At 42.1% G+C, this 23,773-nt stretch overlaps 1 protein-coding gene across 1 annotated transcript in view; it reads right to left on the bottom strand.

The window, feature by feature from the left end:
- Positions 1 to 1,133: 1,133 nt before the first annotated feature.
- The window catches only part of eva1bb (eva-1 homolog Bb (C. elegans)), a 25,424-nt gene continuing 2,784 nt past the window's right edge, over positions 1,134 to 23,773 (bottom strand). The window contains exons 2-3 of the mRNA XM_060915362.1: positions 12,089 to 12,240; positions 1,134 to 6,837 (exon numbers count right to left, since the gene is read on the bottom strand). Coding sequence (XP_060771345.1) covers positions 6,416 to 6,837; positions 12,089 to 12,155 — 489 coding nt within the window. The 5' untranslated portion in view covers positions 12,156 to 12,240 and the 3' untranslated portion in view covers positions 1,134 to 6,415. The remainder of the gene's footprint in view (positions 6,838 to 12,088; positions 12,241 to 23,773) is intronic.

Here is a 23,773-nt window from a genome sequence, read left to right as displayed (position 1 = left end):
CAGCTGGACTAAAGCTGGGCCTCTTCAGCCAGCGCCGTCGGGTTCGGGGTTCAAACGATCAGCTGTCTGATAATACAGGGAGAACGGAGACGGATTACGAGGACCGTTACGGTCACTAGTGTGAAAAATCACCGGGGTGCTTTAACATTTCATGACGGGATACCAGGACAAAGCTTCCTTCTGCAGTTCTGTATCGTTCTCCATACAGAGAAAATACTTTTTTAAAATATATAAACACGTGCTCCTTTTTTTTTTTTTTATTCTCAATAAAACTCGCAGGCTAATATTGATTAAAAATCATGCATGCATTAATGGATGATTTTTTTTTTTTTAACCCTTTGAAAATCATGTATTAAATGATAACTGAAGTTAATAGGTGTAATTTAAAAAAAAAAAAAGTCCTGTCGAAAGTACTTGGTCAAGTTGAACATTTTTAGTTTAAAAATAATTACAGGATTTAAAAAAAAAAAAAAAAAAATTGACAAACTGTATTTTTAGGTTGCAAATGTGCCAAGAGATGGATTGGTGACTTAGAGAGAAAAAAAAAAAAAAATCCCCCCCCAATTTTGGTTCCTGTTTTGCTGTCGGTGTTTGATATGTTGGCCACATGCATGCACCGGTACCTTTCTCTCTCTTTCTTTCTGTCTTCTGCTTTCAAATGAAGGTTTTTTAGTCATTATAGAACAATTTTACATGCACCGTGCACACAGTTGAAAGAAAATTTGAAAGACACACAGAAGCAAGAAAGTTGAAAAAAGATTGGAAAGAAAAAAAATTGGCGAAAGAGGGGAAATTTTGAAAGAAAAATAAAACTGGGAGGACAGATGAGAGGAAAAACAAAACTGAAAGAGGAAAAACAATTGAGAGAGAAATTGCAAGAAGGAAATGAGAAATTTGGAAAGAGAAAGGGGAAAAAAATTAAAAAGAGAAACAGTTGGGGAGAAAAAGATTGAAAAGAAAAAAATTGGCGAAAGAAAAAACTGGGAGGACAGATGAGAGGAAAAACAATTGAGAAAAAAAATTGCAAGAAGGAAATGAAAGAGAAAGGAAAAAAATTTAAAAAGAAAAACAAGTTGAAAGAGAAACAGTTGGGGGAAAAATTAAAAAAAAGAAAAAATTCAGGACGTAGGCAGTTTAGCTCTGACGTAATGCTTTATTTAGAAAACCTAACGTTCTTACAAGTCTGACTTTGAATTAGAAAGTTGAGACAGAAACGGGCTGTGAGGCTGTGACTGAACGGTCCGCACTGGGAACAGCAGCACTTAATAAAAATCAGGGTAATGGTTCTCCATCACATGACACTGGTCTGGAGGTGATTTACTTCGAACCTGTTTCTAAACACAACCTTAAGTGATCTGTGAGTGTGGATGCTGTACATGAAAGGGTTAAAATGGTCCTGCTTTAATAATAGCAAGAATCCTCTGCCTTAAACTCGTCTGTGGTAGACAAAATGGACCCATCGCTGATTCACAGTTCGCTCTCAATCTGTCTTGGGAAGGTTTTGTTAAATCAGACTTGGATGATTGGGACAAAACCTCCATCTCGGGTTTTTGATGTCTCGGGTTTGATCCTGAGCTCGGGTCTCTCTGGAGTTCCTCCATGTTCTTTTTGGGTCTATATGGGTTTCATCTGGGTTCCCCGGTTTCCTCCCACCTCCTAAAATGTGCTAAGAGATGGATTGGTGACTTAAAGTAAAAAAAAAAAAACCCAATTTTGGTTCCTGTTTTGCTGTTAGTGTGTTTGATATGTTGGCCACATGCATGCACCAGTACCTTTCTCTCTCTCTCTATCTTCTGCTTTCAAATGAAGATTTATTAGTCACTATAGAACAATTTTACATGCACTGTGCACACAGTTGAAAGAAAATTTGAAAGACACATAGAAGCAAGAAAGTTGAAAAAAGATTGGCAAAAGAAGAAAGAGGGAAAATTTTGAAAGAAAAAAAAATAAAACTGGGAGGACAGATGAGAGAAAAACAATAAAATTGAAAGAGGAAAAACAATTGAGAGAGAAATTGCAAGAAAGAAAGGAAAACAAGTGGAAAGAGAAACAGCTGGGGGAAAAACAAAATTGAAAGAAAAATTGAAAGATTGAAAAGAAAAAAATTGGCAAAAGAAGAAAAAGGGAAAATTTTGAAAGAAAATAAAACTGGGAGGGCAGATGAGAGGAAAAACGATTGAGGAAAAAAAATTGCAAGAAGGAAATGCAAGACTAGCCTGGCAAGCCAGACTAAATGTGAATATTTAGTCTGGCCTCGATCCGTAGACATTTCCGAAGGGTGTGGGAGGAACAAACCGCTGTCTTTCAAACTGTCTCTGTGCGTATAGGCCGACGCTCTGACCAATCAGCGCAACAGTGACTGTGACGTAGTCAGAGCGACAGAAAGCAGTGGGGGAGGCCTTGAAATAAATAATTTTTCAAAACGCGTATTAATTAATAAACAGGTTCTAGATATTAAGAAGTTTGGAGATAATGACCACAAGTTTGGAGTCTGTACCACATACTTAACATACACTTATTTTTTTTTCCAAGTGTTTTTCAAGGGTTTGCTTAAACTGTTTTTGAGAGTTTTTATTTAGTGGTGTTTGGTGAAATAATTTCCCTTAAATTTAAAATAACGGGAAAATAAGAAACAATCAAAAAGTAATGTTTCAAAGCTGTTTATTAATTCTTCGTACTGCACAAACTAGCCCCATCCTTTTGGCTACGAGCGGAGCCAGCTGGTAGATCAGACTTTTGCCATAGCCGGTCGGCAAAACAGCGAAAACGTCCTTCTTGAAAAGGAATGAGCGGAGAGCCTCTTCCTGCTCATGTTTCAACCAAAACTCCAAGTCTAATTCTTCTAAAACTGATTCCAAAGCGGAGTCAAACGCGTGCTGTTCACTAGCCGTAGCCATCTTTCCTGTTGCGCTTTCTCCAGCGTCGCGCAGCTTTGTCGTCACTCCTGCAAAAGCCCGCCCAAAGAATCCAAACAAAAACCTTGCGTTGTGATTGGCGGGCACGATTTGATGCCCGGGGTGTTTTTGTTTATATGGTGCGAGGCTAGACCCACTCGCAGGCAAAAATATTTTTGGCCGCTAGGTCTAGTTTACTAGGCTAATGCAAGACAGCTTTGGAAAGAGAAAGGAAAAAATTTAAAAAGAAAAACAAGTTGAAAGAGAAATAGTTGGCGGGGAAAAACAAGTTGAAAGAAATTAAAAAAGAGAAAAAAATTGAAAGAATGAAAAAAATTTAAAAAGAAAAACAAAAGTACTTATGGGATGCGCTCTGGATCCATCATGACCCTGACCAGGATAAAGTGCTGAAGGAATGAATGGAGAGAAAACAGAGAGAGAGAAGGATTCTGGCCAGTCAGGCAGCGTTCTTCACCAGCGCTGTGGTGTCAACAACAGCCCCGAATCTCCGTCAGTGACCCAGTAAACAGAAACCGTTTGTTGTAAAACTTTTGAGCGAATGCTTTCGGACATCTGAAATCATTTGGATGTCCCCTGGGGAGCAGAACTGTTTCTTTTAGATGGTGGGAGAGCGCTGACAGGAAGTGCAGGCCTGAGAAATGAGGGGTGAAGGTTCTGCTTTGGCGTGGGACCGAACACACAGGATGCTGACGAAGCTGAAACGACTTTCGGCTGGCTTTATTTTTAAATTCCCCCAGGACATTACAAAATAACGAAGAAGGTTGTGCTCATAAGTTTACATACCCTGGCAGAATCTATGATTCTTTGACCATTTTTCAGAGAATATGAATGATAACACAAAAACATCTTTTCCACTCATGCTTAGTGGTTGGGTGAAACCATTTATTGTCAAACGACTGTGTTTTCTCTTTTTAAATCATAACGACAGCAGAAACTACCCAAATGACCCTGATCAAAAGTTCACATACCCTGGTGATTTTGGCCTGAGAACATGCACAGAAGTTGACACAAATGGGTTTGAAGCAGGGCTTTGAACCGGTTCAAGGAACGAAAACGAAAACCGGGAACTTTTTCTATTTCACATGGAACAGAAACGAAACCAGAAACTTTATTTTTTATGTTCCGGAACAGAAACGCTTATTAAAAATAATGGTTACCGGTTTTTATTTCGTTCCTCAAAGTTTCCGTAGCCTACAAATAAAAAAGTCATTCTTCTCCTGCGCAAGTTTCTATGACCCGCTGGGGTTCACTTCCTGTGTGACGTTCGCTGACTGAATGGAGAGAGCGGGAGGGTGGACTACTATCACGTCTCCACATCTTAAATAAGAGGTAAATATTGCAGTCTATCGTTATTCAAAAACGTCAATTTCAAACACGATATCAATATATTTGTCCACGTTAATGAGAGGCTCGCAAACATTAAATGACGTTAACCTCTGTTAGCCTATCAATGCATAGGGCCTGACTAGCCTTTGGTAACACACTAAACGAATTCTCTTTCATTTTTGGCACTTTTTCTGTTTGTGTAGATGGGAAGACGTACTGAGAATCCAAATCGCCAACGTTTGAAATAATAATTGTTTTGAATTATTTCTTGTCTTATTTAATGAAGGTTGTAATAGAATTTGGCTTAAGCTGGATGAGACAGAGACATAATTTTATAGCCGTTTGTTAAACAGCTGACAGGGAACGTAATTAACCGTTCTGGGAACGAAATTTTTTTTGTTCTAACCGGTTCGGGAACGTCTATTTAATGGTGGAACCCAAAACCGGAAACGTTAAAATTCCGTTTCTGTTTGGAACGAACCAATAGGAAAAAGATTCTGGTTCAAAGCCCTGGTTTGAATGGTTACTAAAGGTACCGTAACATCCTCACCTGTGATCTGTTCGCTTGTAATCAGTGTGTGTGTACGCATAAAAGCTGAGTGAGTTTCTGGGATCCAGACAGACTTTCGCATCTTTCATCCAGCCACTGACGTTTCTGGATTCTGAGTCATGGGGAAAGCAAAAAATTGTCAACGGATCTACGGGAAAAGGTAGTTGAACTGTATAAAACAGGAAAGGGATACAAAAAGATATCCACGGAATTGATAATGCCAGGTAGCAGTGTTCAAACTGTGATTAACAAATGGAAAATCAGGGGCTGGCGGCACGGTGGTGTAGTGGTTAGCGCTGTCGCCTCACAGCAAGGAGGTCCGGGTTCGCTTTCTGTGCGGAGTTTGCATGTTCTCCCCGTGTCCGCGTGGGTTTTCTCCGGGTGCTCCGGTTTCCCCCACAGTCCAAAGACATGCAGGTTAGGTTAACTGGTGACTCTAAATTGACCGTAGATGTGAATGTGAGTGTGAATGGTTGTCTGTGTCAGCCCTGTGATGACCTGGCGACTTGTCCAGGGTGTACCCCGCCTTTCGCCCGTAGTCAGCTGGGATAGGCTCCAGCTTGCCTGCGACCCTGTAGAACAGGATAAAGCGGCTAGAGATAATGAGATGAGATGAGAACTCAGGGGCTCTGTTAAAACCAAACCACGGTCAGGTAGACCAACAAAAACTTGCGCCAAACAACACAGAGACGAGCCTCAAAACTTCTGGAACAAGGTAATTTGGAGCGATGAGACCAAAATTGAACTTTTTGGCCACAACCATAAACGTTACATTTGGAGAGGTGTCAACAAGGCCTATGATGAAAGGAACACCATTCCTACTGTAAAGCACGGAGGTGGATCGCTGATGTTTTGGGGATGTGTGAGCTACAAAGGCACAGGAAACTTGGTCAAAGTTGAAGGAAAGATGAATGCAGCACGTTCTCAGCAAATACTGGAGGCAAGTTTGGACTCATCAGCCCGGAAGCTGCGCATGGGACGTACTTGGACGTTCCAACATGACAACGATCCAAAACAGAAGGCCAAGTCGACCTGTCATTGGCTACAGCAGAACAAAGTGAAGGTTCTGGAGTGGCCATCTCAGTCTCCTGACCTCAATATCATTGAGCCACTCTGGGGAGATCTCAAGCGCGCAGTTCATGCAAGACAGCCCAGGAATTTACAGGAACTGGAGGCTTTTTGCCAAGAAGAATGGGCAGCTTTACCATCTGAGAAAATAAAGAGCCTCATCCACAACTACCACAAAAGACTTCAGGCTGTCATTGATGTTAGAGGGGGCAATACACGGTATTAAGAACTGGGGTATGTAAACTTTGGATGTTTTTTGTTGTCATTATGATTTAAAAATAGAAAACACAGTTATCAATAAATGGCTTCACCCAACCACGAGTGGGGGAAAAAAGTTTTTGTGGTATCATTCATATTCTCTGAAAAAAGGCCAAGAAAGCAAAAATTCTGCCAGGGTATGTAAACTTATGAGCACAACTGTGTGTATGTGTGTATGTATGTGTGTATATATATGCATGCACACACAGACACTCCAAAATAATGGCGTATAAAAAGTGTAGGAAATGGGTCTCCGTCCCACTGAAGTGCAAAATGTTCACAAAAGACCCCTTTCTTATTAGTGATAGTGCACCCGTCCAAGTGTCCCGGTCCCGGTGACGAGGATATCGGGCTGTCCGTTCCTCCAGATCTCCCTGACGATGCGTTCTCGCTCCTCTAAACGGCGAGCTCTCTCCAGCTCGTCCGCTGAGGAGAACACGTTGACGCTCGTGATGGTCCCGTTGGATTGGCTCTGCTCGCTCGCGGGTGCTACGGTAATGTCAGGAACCTCGTCCTCTCCTTCCTCGTCGCTCTTGTCCAGTCGGTCCTCCTCGTGTATCTCGCCGGACTCTTGGAGACGTTTCGTCTCGGGGGACGGAGGTTTCTTTGTGGCTTTTCTTCTGGGTCTGCAGGCGAAGCCCAGGATGAGGAGCGTCAGAGCCAGGAGCAGACCGAAGCACACGCCCAGCATGAAGTACAGTGCAAAGCTCTCCGTGTTCTCTGTGTGCGAGACGAGGAGACACGACAAGTTCAAGCATTAACATTTATATTTAAAAAAAAATAAAGCTTTTTGCGATTGATTAGCTCAGTTTCACTAATCAGCACAATGAACGAATCGTTCTTTTGAAATGATTCGTTATAGTGATTCAGTGGAATCAGTCCATTTGAAGCAAAACTTCGTGTGACTTTGATTTAATGTTACCGGTGTTACAAAACCCTCGTATATTAGCTTGGAGTTTTATCGAGCGCAAGCTGAAGGTTTTATGATAAAACATGCTGTTATTCACCAAAGGGAAAAAATATATATATATATCGTTGATTTAGCATTTACAGTGGTGCTTGAAAGTTTGTGAACCCAAGATTTTCACCCAAGTCCTAAAAGTAGATAAAGAGAACCCAGTTAAACAAATGAGACAGAAATATTATACTTGGTCATTTATTTATTGAGGAAAATGATCCAATATTTCATATGTGAGTGGCAAAAGTATATGAACCTTTTGCTTTCAGTATCTGGTGTGACCCCCTTGTGCAGCAATAACTGCAACTAAACGTTTGCGGTAACTGTTGATCAGTCCTACACACCGGCTTGGAGGAATTTTAGCCCGTTCCTCCGTACAGAACAGCTTCAACTCTGGGATGTTGGTGGGTTTCCTCACATGAACTGCTCGCTTCAGGTCCTTCCACAACATTTCCATTGGATTAAGGTCAGGACTTTGACTTGGCCATTCCAAAACATTAACTTTATTCTTCTTTAACCATTCTTTGGTAGAACGACTTGTGTGCTCAGGGTCGTTGTCTTGCTGCATGACCCACCTTCTCTTGAGATTCAGTTCATGGACAGATGTCCTGACGTTTTCCTTTAGAATTCGCTGCTATAATTCAGAATTCATTGTTCCATCAATGATGGCAAGCCGTCCTGGCCCAGATGCAGCAAAACAGGCCCAAACCATGATACTACCACCACCATGTTTCACAGATGGGATAAGGTTCTTATGCTGGAATGCAGTGTTTTCCTTTCTCCAAACATAACACTTCTCATTTAAACCAAAAAGTTCTATTTTGGTCTTATCCGTCCACAAAACATTTTTCCAATAGCCTTCTGGCTTGTCCACATGATCTTTAGCAAACTGCAGACGAGCAGCAATGTTCTTTTTGGAGAGCAGTGGCTTTCTCCTTGCAACCCTGCCATGCACACCATTGTTGTTCATTGTTCTCCTGATGGTGGACTCATGAACATTTAACATTAGCCAATGTGAGAGAGGCCTTCAGTTGCTTAGAAGCTACCCTGGGGTCCTTTGTGACCTCGCCGACTATTACACGCCTTGCTCTTGGAATGATCTTTGTTGGTTGACCCACTCCTGGCGAGGGTAACAATGGTCTTGAATTTCCTCCATTTGTACACAATCTGTCTGACTGTGGATTGGTGGAGTCCAAACTCTTTAGAGATGATTTTGTAACCTTTTCCAGCCTGATGAGCATCAACAACGCTTTTTCTGAGGTCCTCAGAAATCTCCTTTGTTCGTGCCATGATACACTTCCACAAATGTGTTGTGAAGATCAGACTTTGACAGATCCCTGTTCTTTAAATAAAACAGGGTGCCCACTCACACCTGATTGTCATCCCATTGATTGAAAACACCTGACTCTAATTTCACCTTCAAATTAACTGCTAATCCTAGAGGTTCACATACTTTTGCCATCCACAGATATGTAATATTGCATCATTTTCCTCAATAAATAAATGACCAAGTATAATATTTTTGTCTCATTTGTTTAACTGGGTTCTCTTTATCTACTTTTAGGACTTGTGTGAAAATCTGATGATGTTTTAGGTCATATTTTTGCAGAAATATAGAAAATTCTAAAGGGTTCACAAACTTTCAAGCACCACTGTATGGAAGGAGTCTCCAGTGCCAGCGCTTTGGAACAGGGTTTCAGAGTCAGTAATGTGACGAGCTGCATTTTTTTTTTGTCTTATTCACTTCAAGAGAAAGTGAGGGAACGATTATTTCTAAGCGCTATGACATTATAACAAGAACTGACTGGTTTTCAAGGTAACTATCCATGGGCATATGAGACGCTCGCTGGCCATACTGTGAAAATTGTCCATGCAGACGCTCATCTAAGTTTCCAAATCTGTCATTAACTCTTGAATATTTTCTATCGTGAACACTATCATTAAAAATCTTATAATCTCTGCTTTCCAAAGAAATGTATCTGGTTAAGATCTGTTTGGAACTTTGGGAGTAATGGCAGATTGAAGTCGGTACAACAGAGTAAAAACTCTGCTCGCGTGACGTCGGGAAACTGCTGGTGCTTTTTCTTTTTGAGTCATGGGAAAGCGGTCAGGCTCTTCTTTTTTTTTTTTTTCCCCCTCTCCTTCCTGATCGGTTTCCCACTGGATTACTCATGAATATCAATCAGATAACTTTCATAGGGACGTTCTCTCACTGTTTCTGATGAAGGATTCAGCAAAATTTTCCGTCTGCTAGTTTTGATGATGCGATCCACGGGAGACTTTGAAGTGAGTTTTCATAGCTTTACCTACTTATTTTTTTCAAATTGAACTGATTCATGTAAATAAATAGCTATTTTAGAATATAACTGGGGTTGTTTTGATGAAAAATATTGAGATCTTAGTGGTCGGAATGATATTTAAAAGAAACCTGATGTCAGAAACGCGAGTGTCGATTTCTCATCTCATTATCTTTAGCCGCTTGGATGTGGATCTCAGTTTTTTTGAGGTTTGCCTTGAAAGCTGTGAATATTAATCGAAATAATAATTTACAGTGGGGCAAAAAAGTATTTAGCCAGTCACCAATTGTGCAAGTTCTCCCACTTAAAAAGATGAGAGAGGCCTGTAATTTTCATCATAGGTATACCTCAACTATGAGAGACAGAATGAGAAAAAAAAATCCAGAAAATCACATTGTCTGATTTTTAAAGAATTTATTTGCAAATTATGGTGGAAAATAAGTATTTGGTCAATAACAAAAGTTCATCTCAATACTTTGTTATATACTCTTTGTTGGCAATGACAGAGGTCAAACGTTTTCTGTAAGTCTTCACAAGGTTTTCACACACTGTTGCTGGTATTTTGGCCCATTCCTCCATGCAGATCTCCTCTAGAGCAGTGATGTTTTGGGGCTGTCGCTGGGCAACACGGACTTTCAACTCCCTCCAAAGATTTTCTATGGGGTTGAGATCTGGAGACTGGCTAGGCCACTCCAGGACCTTGAAATGCTTCTTACGAAGCCACTCCTTCGTTGCCCGGGTGGTGTGTTTGGGATCATTGTCATGCTGAAAGACCCAGCCACGTTTCATCTTCAGTGCCCTTGCTGATGGAAGGAGGTTTTCACTCAAAATCTCACGATACATGGCCCCATTCATTCTTTCCTTTACACGGATCAGTCGTCCTGGTCCCTTTGCAGAAAAACAGCCCCAAAGCATGATGTTTCCACCCCCATGCTTCACAGTAGGTATGGTGTTCTTTGGATGCAACTCAGCATTCTTTCTCCTCCAAACACGACAAGTTGAGTTTTTACCAAAAAGTTCTATTTTGGTTTCATCTGACCATATGACATTCTCCCAATCCTCTTCTGGATCATCCAAATGCTCTCTAGCAAACTTCAGACGGGCCTGGACATGTACTGGCTTAAGCAGGGGGACACGTCTGGCACTGCAGGGTTTGAGTCCCTGGCGGCGTAGTGTGTTACTGATGGTAGCCTTTGTTACTTTGGTCCCAGCTCTCTGCAGGTCATTCACTAGGTCCCCCCGTGTGGTTCTGGGATTTTTGCTCACCGTTCTTGTGATCATTTTGACCCCATGGGGTGAGATCTTGCGTGGAGCCCCAGATCGAGGGAGATTATCAGTGGTCTTGTATGTCTTCCATTTTCTAATAATTGCTCCCACAGTTGATTTCTTCACACCAAGCTGCTTACCTATTGCAGATTCAGTCTTCCCAGCCTGGTGCAGGTCTACAATTTTGTTTCTGGTGTCCTTTGACAGCTCTTTGGTCTTGGCCATAGTGGAGTTTGGAGTATGACTGTTTGAGGTTGTGGACAGGTGTCTTTTATACTGATAACGAGTTCAAACAGGTGCCATTAATACAGGTAACAAGTGGAGGACAGAGGAGCCTCTTAAAGAAGTTGTTACAGGTCTGTGAGAGCCAGAAATCTTGCTTGTTTGTAGGTGACCAAATACTTATTTTACCGAGGAATTTACCAATTAATTCATTAAAAATCCTACAATGTGATTTCCTGGATTCTTTCCCCCCATTCTGTCTCTTAGTTGAGGTATACCTATGATGAAAATTACAGGCCTCTCTCATCTTTTTAAGTGGGAGAACATGCACAATTGGTGGCTGACTAAATACTTTTTTGCCCCACTGTGTATTCTTTCATCTAAACACTAGTAGGCCCGACTTTTGAGAAATACAAAGGCCTACAGAGCACAAAGAGGGGATTAGAAATAACCTTTTATTACTTCTTTATTGAGTGTACCGATTTAACATTTTTAAAACCCAATTAGCATAATGAATACTAATTAAATACAAAGTTGCATAATTTGTTTTTTTTACTAATTTTTTTCAAACTTTGTATTCAGTATACAACCATCTATGTGCTGCCAATCTCCATAAATATCTTGAAAAATAGAAAAGTTATTAAGAAAAAACATTTGATCTCATTGGTTAATGAGGCCCATTTTGGACCATGTGATCCTCATACAGAATATTACGGCAGTTTTCTAAAATTTAAGCCGTTTTTCTTCAATCTTTGATTCGTAATATCTCAAGAACAGATAAACATATTTTAATTCTGTAAAAAGCTTGTTCTGCATTCAGTTCTGAATTCAATGAGACCCGTTTCAAGCGATTTGGATTGAGTTTTCACCCGATATGCCGATTATAAATGGATAAAACTTTAATCAAATAATATAATTGTAATTCTTGACAAGCTGCTGTGGTATAAGAGGAATAAAAACACTCAGCGGGGTGCTGCTGGTGGAAAATCGCCAACACTGGAAAAAAATAAATAACATAAAACTAGAATGCAAATTTGATTGATAGGGAAGATTTGAGCCGAAACCAGTGAATGCAAGTAAAATTTTAAAGCTTCAAACCAGCTAAAAAAGAAAATTATTGTATCACCTAATGCTAATTAATACATTTTTTATTATACTTTTTTTAAATAGTAAATAATGATGCATTTCTTTATTAAGTGCTTGTTTGTGTGTGTGTGGTGATACACACCTTTAATGTGAGCGTAGGTGGCCATGCTGTTGCTCAGCAGCTCCATGTCCTTCCTCACAGGATTCATTCTGTCTTCCTCTGTCTTTGTCTCACACACACACAACCCTCATCACACTTCTGTTACTCAGCTCACATCACACACACACCAACTCCTGAAACACACACACACGTATGTATTAGACATGCAGTCAGATCATGAACTCTGATAACTGTATTTTACTCAGCTGATCCTTCATCACAGTCTGGTGTGTGCACACGGACGTGTGTGTTTTAAATTAAATTGCAGTAACATTAATCGGTTATGAAAAGTGAATGTGGGAATTCCAGCCCTTTCCACTGATTCAGCTCTTTCATCTCAATTCACCAATGAGAGTTGACTCTTCCGACTCACTAAAGTGGAAAAGGTTTAAGTTTTAGGCTTTTTATTTATCAGTAAAATTTATTTTGACTAGTGATTGTGCCTCTATGCCTTAGTCCGGGTCGAACTGTTATATTACTTTCTACTTGAGTTTAAGATAGATAGGAAAAAAAAAGCAAATACTGAAGTGCTGAATACTGAAGCACTGAAACACTGTATTACAGTATTCACTGTAAATACTGAATCACTAAATACTTGAAGCACTGTGAAACACTGAATACCTGAAGCATTGAGTACTGAAACATCCATCCGTCCATTATCTGTAGCCACTTATCCTATTCTACAGGGTATCAGGCAAGCTGGAGCCTATCCCAGCTGCTGATGGGCGAGAGGCGGGGTACACCCTGGACAAGTCGCCAGGTCATCACAGGGCTGACATAGTACTGAAACACTGAATACCGAAACACTGAATATCGGAGCACTGAATACCGAAGCATTGAGTACTGAAGCACTAATACTGAAACACTGAGTACTGAAACACTGAATGCTGAAGCACTGAGTACCGAAACACTGAATACTGAAACGCTGAGTACTGAAGCACAGGGTACCGAAACACTGAGTACCAAAGCACTGATATTGAATCACTGAGTACTGAATCACTGGGTACCGAAACACTGAGTACTGAAACAGTGAATACTGAAGCACTGAGTACCGAAACAGTGAATACTGAAGCACTGAGTACCGAAACACTGACTACTGAAACACTGAATATGGAAACACTGAGTACTGAATCACTGGGTACCGAAACACTGATATTGAATCACTGAGTACTGAAACACTGAATACTGAAACACGGAGTACTGAAGCACTGAATACTGAAACACGGAGTACTGAAGCACTGGGTACCGAAACACTAAGTACCGAAACACTGATATTGAAACACTGAGTACTGAAGCACTGAATACTGAAACACTGAATACGGAAACACTGAGTACCGAAGCACTGAATGCTGAAACACTGAGTACTGAAGCACTGGGTACCGAAGCACTGAGTACCAAAGCACTGATATTGAAACACTGAGTACTGAAACACTGAATACCGAAGCACCGTGTACCGAAGCACTGATACTGAAGCACCGTGTACCGAAACACTGATATTGAAACACTGAGTACTGAATCACTGAGTACTGAAACACTGAATACTGAAGCACTGAGTACCGAAGCACTGAATACTGAAACACTGAATACGGAAACACTTGAGTACTGAATCACTGAGTACCGAAGCACTGATACTGAAGCACCGTGTACCGAAACACTGATATTGAAACACTGAGTACTGAATCACTGAGTACTGAAACACTGAATACTGAAGCACTGAGTACCGAAACACTGAGTACTGAAGCACTGAATACTGAAACACTGAATACGGAAACACTGAGTACTGAAGCACTGGGTACCGAAACACTAAGTACCGAAACACTGATATTGAAACACTGAGTACTGAATCACTGAGTACCGAAACACTGAGTACTGAAGCAGTGAATACTGAAGCACTGAGTACCGAAACACTGAGTACTGAAACACTGAATACGGAAACACTGAGTACTGAAGCACTGGGTACCGAAACACTGAGTACCGATACACTGATATTGAATCACTGAGTACTGAAACACTGAATACTGAAACACTGAATACCGAAGCACCGTGTACCGAAGCACTGATACTGAAGCACCGTGTACCGAAACACTGATATTGAAACACTGAGTACTGAATCACTGAGTACTGAAATACTGAAGCACTGAGTACCGAAATACTGAAGCACTGAGTACTGAAACACTGAATACGGAAACACCGAGTACTGAAGCACTGGGTACCGAAACACTGAGTACTGAATCACTGAGTACTGAATCACTGAGTACCGAAACACTGAGTACTGAAACAGTGAATACTGTAGCACTGAGTACCGAAACACTGAGTACTGAAACACTGAATACGGAAACACTGAGTACTGAAGCACTGGGTACCGAAACACTGAGTACCGAAACACTGATATTGAATCACTGAGTACTGAAACACTGAATACTGAAACACTGAATACTGAAGCACCGTGTACCGAAGCACTGATACTGAAGCACCGTGTACCGAAACGCTGATATTGAAACACTGAGTACTGAATCACTGAGTACTGAAACACTGAATACTGAAGCACTGAGTACCGAAACACTGAGTACTGAAGCACTGAATACTGAAACACTGAATACGGAAACACTGAGTACTGAAGCACTGGGTACTGAAACACTAAGTACCGAAAAACTGATATTGAAACACTGAGTACTGAAACACTGAGTACTGAAGCACTGAATACAGAAACACTGAATACGGAAACACTGAGTACCGAAGCACTGAATGCTGAAACACTGAGTACCGAAGCACTGGGTACCAAAGCACTGATATTGAAACACTGAGATTGAATCACTGAGTACTAAAACACTGAGTACCGAAGCACTGAGTACTGAAGCACTGATACTGAAGCACAGAGTACTGAAGCACCGCATACCGAAACACTGAGTACTGAGCACAAAGAATCCAAACACACAAGCCAAACCTTCAGAAACTAAACACTGAGAAGGAACCAACGTCTGTACTGAGACTTTTACATTTTGGGAAGCTAACCACTGAGAAACTGACAAGCCAAGCACTCAGAAGCTAAACACTGATCATTTAAAGACTGAGAAGGACTCAGCGTACTGACACTTTTACATGATGATAATAAGCTAAACACCCAAAAACTAATTTCACTTCAGTAAGTTTAGAGATATTTCAGGACTGAAACAGAAACCAGGTCTGAGGAAAGACGACGTCTGGTCACTGTAAACAGGCCGAGCTGGAGTGGGACCATTTACAGCCATTTATGGTTATAATAACAAGAAAACATACATTTACCAGGCCTCTGTGTGTGTGTGTGTGTGTGTGTGTGTGTGTGTGTGTAACTATCCAGCCCAAGAACATGTGTGTTTTGACTTGGATGTTTCCATTTTTTCCCCACAAGAGCAAAACTTCACATTCCTCACACACTGGGAAAATGATAGAATCCCTGATTATGTCACACTCAGAGGGAAAGACAGGAAGTGTGTGTGTGTGTCGGAGAAGGGGAAGAAGTAAAACAGGCAACAAATGCCCCACACCGGAAATGGCTTGAAAAGCACGACTCTCGGAAAGCCACTTCTCAGACTCTGGGGTTTCATTCACGTCTTTGCGAGGTGTTTATTAGCGGCTGTGTCCCAAACATTCGTGTCTGATCTACCTAGTAAAGAACATGTGATTTGGAACAGTGTACATGGATACTGGAAGAAACAACACTTTACAGCTTTTATTTCACACATTTTTCAAACGTTCCGCCTGTGTTTTTATTTTAACCATCTGATTAGAAACATGATTCATGAGTAACATCTCATTATCTCTAGCCGCTTTATCCTGTTCTACAGGGTCGCAGGCAAGCTGGAGCCTATCCCAGCTGACTACGGGCGAAAGGCGGGGTACACCCTGGACAAGTCGCCAGGTCATCACAGGGCTGACACATAGACACAGACAACCATTCACACTCACATTCACACCTACGCTCAATTTAGAGTCACCAGTTAACCTAACCTGCATGTCTTTGGACTGTGGGGGAAACCGGAGCACCCGGAGGAAACCCACGCGGACACGAGGAGAACATGCAAACTCCACACAGAAAGGCCCTCGGCGGCCCCGGGGCTCGAACCCAGGACCTTCTTGCTGTGAGGCGACAGCGCTAACCACTACACCACCATGCCACCCTAATCAATTCATTTATGAGATTTAAAGATTTGTTCATTTCTCTGTGTAACTTTTACATGAGTTTACTGTATGATGTGCAGTGCATTATGGGTAATACATGTGGTTCGTCAGTCACTGACACTGTAAGAGCATGAGAAAATAAGGATATAACAAATAATAACGTCAATAAAATGAATATTTAAGGTCGATCGTGGGCCGATGGCCATGTTTCGAGTTTATGGTGATGAACTCTTCTCTGGAAAACAAGCATTTGGGACACAGCTGGAATGCGTTTGGGACACAGCCGTGGTGACTCTCTGAACCACATGACCCTGACACCGCAGGCCAGAGACAGAGGGGTTATGCCGTTCTCTTCCTGCCCACTTCCTGTTTAAAGACTCATAATTACTGCAGGGTGTAATCTAGTGAAACGAGACACAGACACCCTCCACCCTCATCCCTATCAGCTCACACAGTGAAACTGAACACAGCCGAGCTCCATCTGGGGCACACTGGGGTCTGGGGAGAGGCACCTGTCTGTCTTTCTGTCTGTCTCACCAGCTTACTATCTGTTTCAATCTCAGGTCTCACTCTGTCTCTCTCTGCCTGTCTCTTTCTCTGTTTCACCATTTTACTATCTCTCTCTGTAATAATATCTGTCTCACTCTATCTTTCTCCATCTCACTCTCTGTCTGTCTCTGTAATTCTGTCTGTCTCCATCTCTCTCTCTGTAGTACTATCTATCTCACTCTCTGTCTATCTATCTGTCTCCATTTCTCTCTGTAATACTGTCTCACTCTGTCTCCATTTCTCTCTCTGTAGTACTATCTGTCTCACTCTCTGTCTGTCTCTATCTATGTCTCTGAATCTGACTCTCTGTCTCTTTTTCTGGACTACTGTCTCATGTTGTCTCTCTCTCCCTGTGGATCTCTCTCTCTCAGTAGGACTATCTGTCTCACTCTCCATCTGTTTCTCTGTCTCACTCTGTCTCTGAATCGGTCTCTTTTTTTTCTGTCTCACGTTATCTCTCCCTCTCCCTGTGGTCTCACTCTTTGTCCCTCATGCTCTATCTGTCTTTCTGTCTCTCCATCGTACTCTCTGTCTCACTGTTGAAATATCAGTAGCACTCTTTGTCTCCATCTTTCTTACACTCTGTATGTCTCACTCTCTCTTTGTCTCTCTCTCTCGTTAAGAAATAAATTATTGTTGTCGTAACTCTGCACTGAACACAAACCCTGTGGTTAAACTAAAGTACAAACTGTGAAGCTCTGTTATGCACTAATGCCCCCTAAACACACACACACACACACACACACACAGAGGAATGTAATAACAGGCCGTAGTTAGTGTGAGTCAATTCAAGTGATGTGTTTGTTTAGAAGGCCGCGACATCTTAAAATATCTCAGATACCAACACACACACACACACACACACACACACAGAGCCATGAATCACGATTACACAGACAAAACTCTACTGACACACACTGCTTCCCAGCAGCCACTGAGTTTCCTGTAACCATCAACCTGCTACAACCCGCACCACTACACGCACGTGTGTGTGTGTTCAGTCTCAGATTGATATATTTCAAGAGGCCCATCTCATCTCATTATCTCTAACCGCTTTATCCTTCTACAGGGTTGCAGGCAAGCTGGAGCCTATCCCAGCTGACTACGGGCGAAAGGCGGGGTACACCCTGGACAAGTCGCCAGGTCATCACAGGGCTGACACATAGACACAGACAACCATTCACACTCACATTCACACCTACGCTCAATTTAGAGTCACCAGTTAACCTAACCTGCATGTCTTTGGACTGTGGGGGAAACCGGAGCACCCGGAGGAAACCCACGCGGACACGAGGAGAACATGCAGACTCCGCACAGAAAGGCCCTCGCCGGCCACGGGACTCGAACCCGGACCTTCTTGCTGTGAGGCGACAGCGCTAACCACTACACCACCGTGCCGCCCGTCGATAAACATAATTACCCTAAAACATCACAGTAAAGTAAATAATGACCATAAAGTTGCAGTAAAAACATTGTAAAGGGTTGTGACATCACAACTCATTTGAATTCTGGCTCCTGATTGATCAGAACGTGGTGATTAGTTTCCGATAACAACAGCTTTGACCATAGTGCAGCTCCATATCACAGGTTTATATTAATTACGCTCGTTCTAATACTGTACGTTACCGTTGCTATAGTAACAGCTCATTCACAGGGATGAAAAAGTATTTGGATAAAAAAGGAAATTAAAAGGAGGAACGAAAGTAAAAAAAAAAATTGTGAGAAACACCGTTATACACTGTTTAATTGCTGGGTTTCAGTCACGTGACTTTTCTTAGTAGAAAGTTTTATGGGAAGTGAAATAGCTGGCGGTCTAAACGGCTGCCGTAGTGCAAACAACTAGCGATAAGTTATCAGAGTACGCTCGTAATCTAGAAGCCACTGCTGGCTTTTGATATATTCAGAAGATTGCTATGTGCAATGGAATCATCGACCCCTACAGTCTGGGAAAGAAGGATTTGTCATACGATCTCGAAAACGACCCTTCAGTCGAGTTCCCCGACATCTCGAACTATCTGGTGTTGCAGACCAGGGGCGATTTCTCAGAGACAACAAGGGAAGCCGAACTTCCCCTAAAATTCTCTCCCCAAACTGTGGCGTCTACGACGTTGAATTCTCATTAAAACAATAACTTGCATAACATAATATATGCCCAAGATTGTATTTACGTTCATAACTATCCCTATGTCATCCTGTAACTTATTTGAGTGATGTCTGACGAACTTGCAGTTCGCTACGAGAATCACCTTTGCTGCCAGGCTGTAACCTTTCTTATTTCAATGGGCTCTATGGACTGGCAGCCGGGTGTCCGTTGCAGTCTACGAGACGGCTCTGAACAGCCAATTTCGGCTAGTTGTTATTGGTTAAAATCGACAAAATCGTCACTTCCAGGGAAGCCGGGTATCTCTGGGGGTAAACGGGACATGGGCGGGCCAAGAAGCCGGCTGATAAAGGATTATTGGAGGTGGTGTTTGAAAGACATGAGGAGGGCGGTCGCTGTACTTCGGCGAGGAACATGGTAAGCATGATCAGTCAGTCCCTAGCGGATGTCGAGAAAGTGTAGTCATGTGCCAAAGTGCTGTCCGAATTTCTTTTCATATACAGTGAGAGTAAAAAGTATTTGATCCCTTGCTGATTTTGTTGGTTTGCCCACTAATAAAGACATGATCATTCTATACTTTTAATGGTAGATATATTCTAACATGGAGAGAGAGAATATCAAAACGAAAATCCAGAAAATAACTTTAAAGAATATATTTTAATTGATTTGTATTTCATTGAGGGAAATAAGTATTTGATCCCTCTAGCCAAAAGCACTTAATACTCGGTGGCAAAGCCTTTGTTTGCAAGCACAGCGGACAGACGTTTGTTGTAGTTAACCACAAGGATAGCACACATATCAGGGGGAATTTTGGTCCACTTCTTTGCAGATCCTCTCTAAATCATTAAGGTTGGTGGGCTGTCGCTTGGCAACTCGGACCTTCAGCTCCCTCCATAGATTTTCAATTGGATTGAGGTCCGGAGACTGGCTGGGCCACTCCATGACCTTAATGTGCTTCTTCTTGAGCCACTCCTTTGTTGCCTTTGCTGTATGCTTCAGGTCGTTGTCATGTTGGAAGACCCAATCACGGCCCATTTTCAACTTCCTGGCAGAGGGGAGGAGGTTGTCCCTCAGGACTGCACGGTACATGGCTCCATCCATCTTCCCACTGATGCGGTGAAGTAGCCCTGTGCCCTTGGCAGAGAAACACCCCCAAAACATAATGCTTCCACCTCCATGCTTGACGGTGGGCACAGTGTACCTGGGGTCATAGGCAGCATTTTTCTTCCTCCACACATGACGAGTAGAGTTTAGGCCAAATAGTTCAATTTTGGTCTCGTCTGACCACAGAACCTTCTCCCAATCACTTTGTACATCTTTGAGGTGATCATTGGCATACTTTAGGCGGGCCTCCACATGTGCCTTCTTAAGCAGGGGTACCTTTCGGGCACTGCAGGATTTTAATCCATTGCGGCGCAAAGTGTTGCCAATTGTTTTCCTGGTGACTGTGGTCCCAGCTGCCTTGAGGTCATTCACTAACTCCCGCTGTGTGGTTGCAGGCCGATTTCTCACAGTTCTCATGATCATTGCCACCCCACGAGGTGAAATCTTCTGTGGAGCACCAGACCGAGGTCTATTGATGGTCATGTTATACTTCTTAAATTTTCTCACAATTGCACCAATGGTTGTTACTTTAATACCCAGCATCTTGCTAATGTTTTTGTAGCCCATTCCAGATTTGTGCAGGTCAACAATCCTGTCTCTGAGGTCCTGAGAGAGTTCTTTGGTCTTACCCATGTTAGAGAGTTTGGAATCTGTCTAATTGTCTGATTCTGTGAACACGTCTTTCATACAGGTGATTAGTTAGAACAGGTGTCTTCAATTCAGGTAACAAGTTGATTGGGAGTGTCTAACTGGTCTGTGAAAGCCAGAACTCCTAATGCATACTAGGGGATCAAATACTTATTTCCCTCAATGAAATACAAATCAATTAATATATATTCTTTAAAGTTATCTTCTGGATTTTCTTTTTGATATTCTGTCTCTCCATGTTAGAATACATTTACCATTAAAAGTATAGAATGATCATGTCTTTATTAGTGGGCAAACCAACAAAATCAGCAAGGGATCAAATACTTTTTACTCTCACTGTAAACGTTTCTTCTCATTGATGTCTCTGTACATTACTCTGTAAATAAATGTAAATATTACTCGTTGTGCTCCGTTAACTTTCATCCATTCTATCAGTTTGATCATTCGTGAATTCACTCGTTTATTTCATTTGTAGTTCAATCAACGTGGTTGTAGGCTAGCTTGAGCCTTATTGGGATCTGCAGTGCTAGCTGCTAACAGCTGGTATCTATCTGCTATAATGGCAAACGTCGCGGACATGCTTTTGTCAAAACGTTTTGACACTCTGCCATATGAGGAGAAAGTGAGAATTAAAGAGCAAGGCAGACCAAAGCCCAAGCTAAATCTCATTCAAAAATCAGCAGGTCATAACAGGTCTTTTCAGGTGTCTTGGTATGAAAATGTGAACTGGTTGACTGGGTCTCCTGTGACTAATAAAATGTACTGTTGGCCATGTCTTTTGATGAAGCCCTCTCAGGGAAATTTAGTTTGGTCAAAAGATGGGTTTGGGGACCTGGTGAATTTCAAAAGGGCTCGCAAAAGGCATGAAACGAGCAATGAGCATGTCACTTCATGTGCAAGACTTAGCTGTCTGGGGAGGGTCAGGGTGGAACATGCTATCGATGAAGGTGCTTGTATAAATAGTGTGCATCATATAATGTTCATGAATCTGAAATGTGTATATTGTTCAGTAATGTTAAGAGAATGGTGGGCTCTGTGTTATAGGTTATACCTGGGTATAATATTCAAGGTTCTGTGTGTTGCATAGCCTACCTGGTTATGAATTTCCAGACTGTGTTGCAGAAGATGTTCAAGGATGTGTTGCACAGCTGGGTGTTGTGTTAAAGACTCTGTGTTGCATATCAGGGTATGATGTTCAAGGCTCTTCGTTGAATAGCCAGTGATTTTTGGATGTTTGATATTTTTGATTAAGGATATGAGGCACTAGCCTGGCAAGCCAGACTATAACATGAAATGTACAAGCAAAAATACTTTCTGCCACTAGGTGGGGTTGTCTAGTTCATTGTGCTAATGGGACACACCTTTCTATGCTTTGATATCCGGCCTACAGGTTTTACGATGAATGCGTAAAATGGGCTTCCCCTGTTTTAAAAACCAGCAGCCGCCACTGTTGCAGACGTCCTTCTACACCGCAAAACAGATGAAAGCGTGGAAGAGTACGGAGGCTTATGGCTTTTTTGTATGTGGCTGGGTAAAGGACCTCGCTATCAAGTCGCTGCCGAATGAATCCTGGATTGTTTTTGCCCGTGTTTTTAAGCATTTCATTCGCGTCTTTACAACGAAGCGCTGCAAGTTGAAGTGTGAACAAGCAACAGTTTGCTTGATTCTCACTTGTGTTGGCTCTTATCGCTCAGCTAAAGCATTCACAAAGATCATCAGAAACCCCTTTAAGAAACAAAGAAACAGCTGGGGACTTCAGCACTTCGTGACTAAACAAAAAAATAACGACACATAGCAAGAAAAGTACTTGGAAAACACTAAAGGCCAATTTATGCTGACAACCCAGTCCTCGCAGACGGTGTCGCAGACAGTGTCTGCGTAGCCCCCCCACCTTCGCAGACGCTCTGTGCGCACCTCCCAAAAATTGTGACCACCGCAGAAGCCTCGCAGACAGCGTCGCAGACAAGAGGGCTCTGATTGGTCCACTCTACCCGCTGTACACGCACTTCCGCTTCCCTACTTTCCCGGTTTGTTTTGTTTTCACGACCGGCATTTTTAAAAACACGAGCGAAGATGGAGCAGCATGAAGAGCGGTTGATTGAGGAAGTGAGGAAGTGCGTACATCTATACGACTCCAGTTCTAGTCATTATAAGTAACCGGAGGATAAACACTCCACTAACCACACCCACCAACTACTCCTAGCGACTTCGCGCCCCCTTGCGTTGTGGCGGTGAATAACATCGCGCACGCCTATTACTCCCCGTTCAACAATAAATTACAACCGTCTGCGAAAAGCTACCTGCGAAAGCCTTGTCGCACGAGCATGCAGAGGCCTTAAGGACACAGCTGAGAGGGAAATACAAACCTTTCACCAAGTGATCACTGCAAACTCGAGCACGCTTCGACTCGGCTCGCTTCGATTTCACTGAGAGGTTCGAAAGCCACCTTTCTCAACGTCTTTTTGTGAAACCCTGTGTTCGTTCACCTTTTTTTATTAGTTCACGGGGAACCCTGAAGAAACTTTTATCAGTTTCACGGTTCGATTGATTCGAACAACGCAAGCGTAAGGCGTTTTTCACGCGAACAATGAACCTTCTCCGTACAAACGCTTTATCAGCTGAGCTTTGGTTGACCACCAGCTAAAGTTTGGAATAACTAATGAGGTGGATGTGACGTCACGTGAAACCCAGCAATACTAGGATGAAAAACTGGTGTAGTTTTTTAAAAGTTATTTTTTTTTAAAAACTGTTTTCGGTCTGAGCATTTCTTCATTTATTAAAAAACCAAAACAAAGATGCCATTGAACAATTTCAGATAAAAACGTGACCGTCTCCCCCTAAAACGCACAATGGAATGGTCCTGAGTTTGAATTCCAACTGTCAGCTGATGATGTCATACAGGCTGACCAGCAGACAGCCAATCAGCTGTGAGAACACGAAGCTATGAGCGCCATCTTGCTAAAACTGAGGATAATGTTTTATTCAGTGTGGAGATACACAGTACAGACAATAATAAAGATGCAGTAACAGTAGCAATGACACACAATGGTGCAGAATATCGACATTTTCCTCAGATGTGCTGAAAAATGACTAAAAAACCCACTCTA

This window comes from Neoarius graeffei, chromosome 2, assembly GCF_027579695.1.
Source record: "Neoarius graeffei isolate fNeoGra1 chromosome 2, fNeoGra1.pri, whole genome shotgun sequence".
Lineage (NCBI taxonomy): Eukaryota > Metazoa > Chordata > Actinopteri > Siluriformes > Ariidae > Neoarius > Neoarius graeffei.
Note: the sequence above shows the minus strand (reverse complement) of the source record. Positions and strands in the feature narration are given on the sequence as shown.